The sequence below is a fragment of the Propithecus coquereli genome, unplaced genomic scaffold (genome assembly GCF_000956105.1).
Source record: "Propithecus coquereli isolate 6110/MARCELLA unplaced genomic scaffold, Pcoq_1.0 Scaffold110, whole genome shotgun sequence".
NCBI lineage: Eukaryota > Metazoa > Chordata > Mammalia > Primates > Indriidae > Propithecus > Propithecus coquereli.
In genome coordinates, this window is record NW_012134970.1 from 5,409,583 (window position 1) to 5,412,494 (window position 2,912).

Sequence of the window (2,912 nt, forward strand, 5' to 3'; positions counted from 1 at the left end):
TCTTGCAAACTCCTCAATTACATTAAATCCTGTAAGAGAGAAAAATGACAGCCATTTATTCCTTGAATGAATTCTTTTTCTTGGCTTCTTCAAAGGCTGGTCCCTATACAGGTACAATCAGGGTATGGTTCTTGCCCAAAATGCAAAGCAGGCATGTAATATGGATAAGTTTTTTCCTAAGCATGGAACTATATAACATAATGATGAAGCTGGAAGAGGCCATGGAAAGACTGTGTTACTCCTAATAATCAATCGACCTCATCTACTTGAATGCCTTACTGACACTTTAAGTTCAGCATGACTCTGATTTTGTCTTCCTCACTTCCTCCCCAAGTCTCCATGTCTTTTGTGTTCTGCCTCTGTGAATGCCTCCATCACCCATCCTACTTATCCTTAACTCTTTTCTCCTATTCGTACCACAGAGCTCACTAGCTAAATCATCCTCATTTTCACAGTCTGCATATTATCCCCTTCTATGTTTTCTCACTTGCTCCATTTAGCTTACATTCTACCCACCTTCTAACTGCTCACTCTCTCTACTCTACCCATGCTCCAGGCTGCGTCAATTATTACCTAAAATGCAGATCTGATCAAGTCACTCTATTGCTAAACATCATTATCCAGCACCCCATTGTTCACAAAATGAAGTTCTCCATAACCCAGTTCAAAGGTTTCTTGTAAGTGAGTTCTTGCCCCCACTATAAGCTTCATCTCCTGTCAATCTCCATCCTACATGCTAAAGTTACCCATACTATTTTCACCTCGAAATCTTTTCTACTCATCTTCTTGTCTCTCCCCACAAAGACCTTGAGTCCAAGCCAAATATTCATGTTCTGTCTCTTTATCATAATTCAAAATATGAATTAAAGATAAAAATAAAAGGTTTGATAAGGATTTTTGTTCTCTTTTCAGATGATGTTTGCATTGCTTAATACGCTTAATACTTTAATTCAAAAGAATAAATAATAAGTACAATTCAGCATGTTATGGACACCCATGGCAAAGAACTGCAGAGATTGTTGGTGATTGATTAAATTATACCTCACAGGTAATAATCACTCTACAGTTTGGCTGGGCTTGACCAACAGAATGGCCACTGTCTGGAGGCTAACCCTTCCTTATAAGGCAGCATATGTACTATAAAAGGCATAGGATATAACTTGCCAATGGAGTTTGAGTGTCTGTTTCTTCATTCACTGAAGGAGCCATAGGGAAAATATTTCACTTTTCTGAACCTCATTTTTTAGCAAATCGTTAAGACAATATCTCTTTCCCTAGATTGTTATGCTAATAAAATGGAACTAAGTATGTAAAAAGACTGTACAAATGGTAGCAAAAATACTTCATAATCTATAAAGCACTGCACAGTGTGAAAAGGAGTGGTATGGGAAGAGAAAGAGACAATGGAGTCAAAATACATGGTATTGTGGGCGGATATGTGTCCGCAAAAATATACGTTAAAGTCCCAACCCTCAGTACCTGTGAATGTAACCTGATCGGGAAATAGAGTCTTACAGAAGTAATCAAGCTAAGATGAGGTCATTAGAGCAGGCCCTAATCCAATAGGGCTACTTATAAGAAAAGGAGAAGACAGACACATACAAGAGAATGCCATTTGAAAAAGGAGGCAGAGATCAAAGTGATGTGTCTACAAGCCAAAGCACACCAAGGATTGTTAGCCATCACCAGACACTAGGAGAGGCATAGAACAGATTCTCCATCAGAGTCCTCAGAAGGAACCAACTCTTTTGACACCTTGATTTCAGACTTTTGTCCTCCATAACTGTGAGATAATATATTTCTATCATTTTAGGATACCCCAGTTGGTAGTAGTATGTTATAAAAGCCGTGGGAAACTAATACACAATAGGTACGAATTTTAGCTCCAACACTTACTAGCTCTATGAATTGTAGTAAAAATTATTTGAACTCTTCCCCTGACATTTGAGGGACACTTACCTTTCTGTGATTGTTTCTCTGAGGCCACTTGCCACCCCTTTGACAACAGTGCTGGCTTTGGGGGTCAGCACCACCTGAGATATGAAAAATGAGCCCTTCTTTCTTCTCTCAGTGATAGATGCCTGAAGAAACTGGATCAGTTTCTCAGGGTCTGTGGTGTTGGCCCAGGGTGCCGGCATCATCTGCCCGGGCCAGAGAAAGGGCACTTCCAGAGCCACTGGACTATGGTAGAAGACCAGCACTTGATAGTCCTTCTCCCACAGGTACTTTAAACTAACTTCCTGGGCAAAAATCGCTGGGCACATTTTGTTTCCATAGATGTCTTTCAGCATCTGGACTAGTTTTTCATGGTGATATTTCTGCATCCCATAAAAATGGTTGAAGTCCAAGAATATGACCTCCTTATGGTGATCTGTGAGGAATGCATTGATCTCCTCAAGGCCTTCATTGACTTTGGCACTGAACAAACCATGAGCAAAGTAGAGTTCGTTGTCGGGGTCTCTGGGCTTGGTGGAAATTCGAAGATCAAAATAACGAATTCCAGCTCCTAGCTGACCAGTAAAGTTCATTGTCTGAGTGGCTAACCATTTCCTCATGAGCTTTTTGGCCACGGTTCCAAATACAGAGACAAAATTCTGGACAGTTTCTGGCTGTTCAGGACCTACAGGAGAGGCTTCATCAATGTAGAAGCTGAAGGAATCGTGAGATCCTAGAAGAATAACAAGGCAGAATGTGGTTAATTTCCAGTTCTCTGTCCTTCCCAACTTCTCTCCCTCTTTCAATATCCATACCATTCCCTGGAATGAGCCAAAGAAAATACTAAACAATATTTATCAAATTAATTTTCATGTGTTAGGAGGATCCTTTTTGTAACCTAGCATAAGACAGAGAATACTTCAATAGATCTAATTCACAATAAAATAATAAGGGAATTTCCTTCTGATCAATATATT

General features: G+C 39.8%; 1 protein-coding gene across 1 annotated transcript in view; it reads right to left on the bottom strand.

Annotated features, from left to right (window-relative positions):
• Window positions 1-2,912, bottom strand: part of PLCXD3 (phosphatidylinositol-specific phospholipase C, X domain containing 3) — a 216,562-nt gene that overhangs the window by 55,733 nt on the left and 157,917 nt on the right. The window contains exon 2 of the mRNA XM_012649830.1: window positions 1,960-2,668. Within this exon, the coding sequence (XP_012505284.1) occupies window positions 1,960-2,668 (709 nt within the window). The remainder of the gene's footprint in view (window positions 1-1,959; window positions 2,669-2,912) is intronic.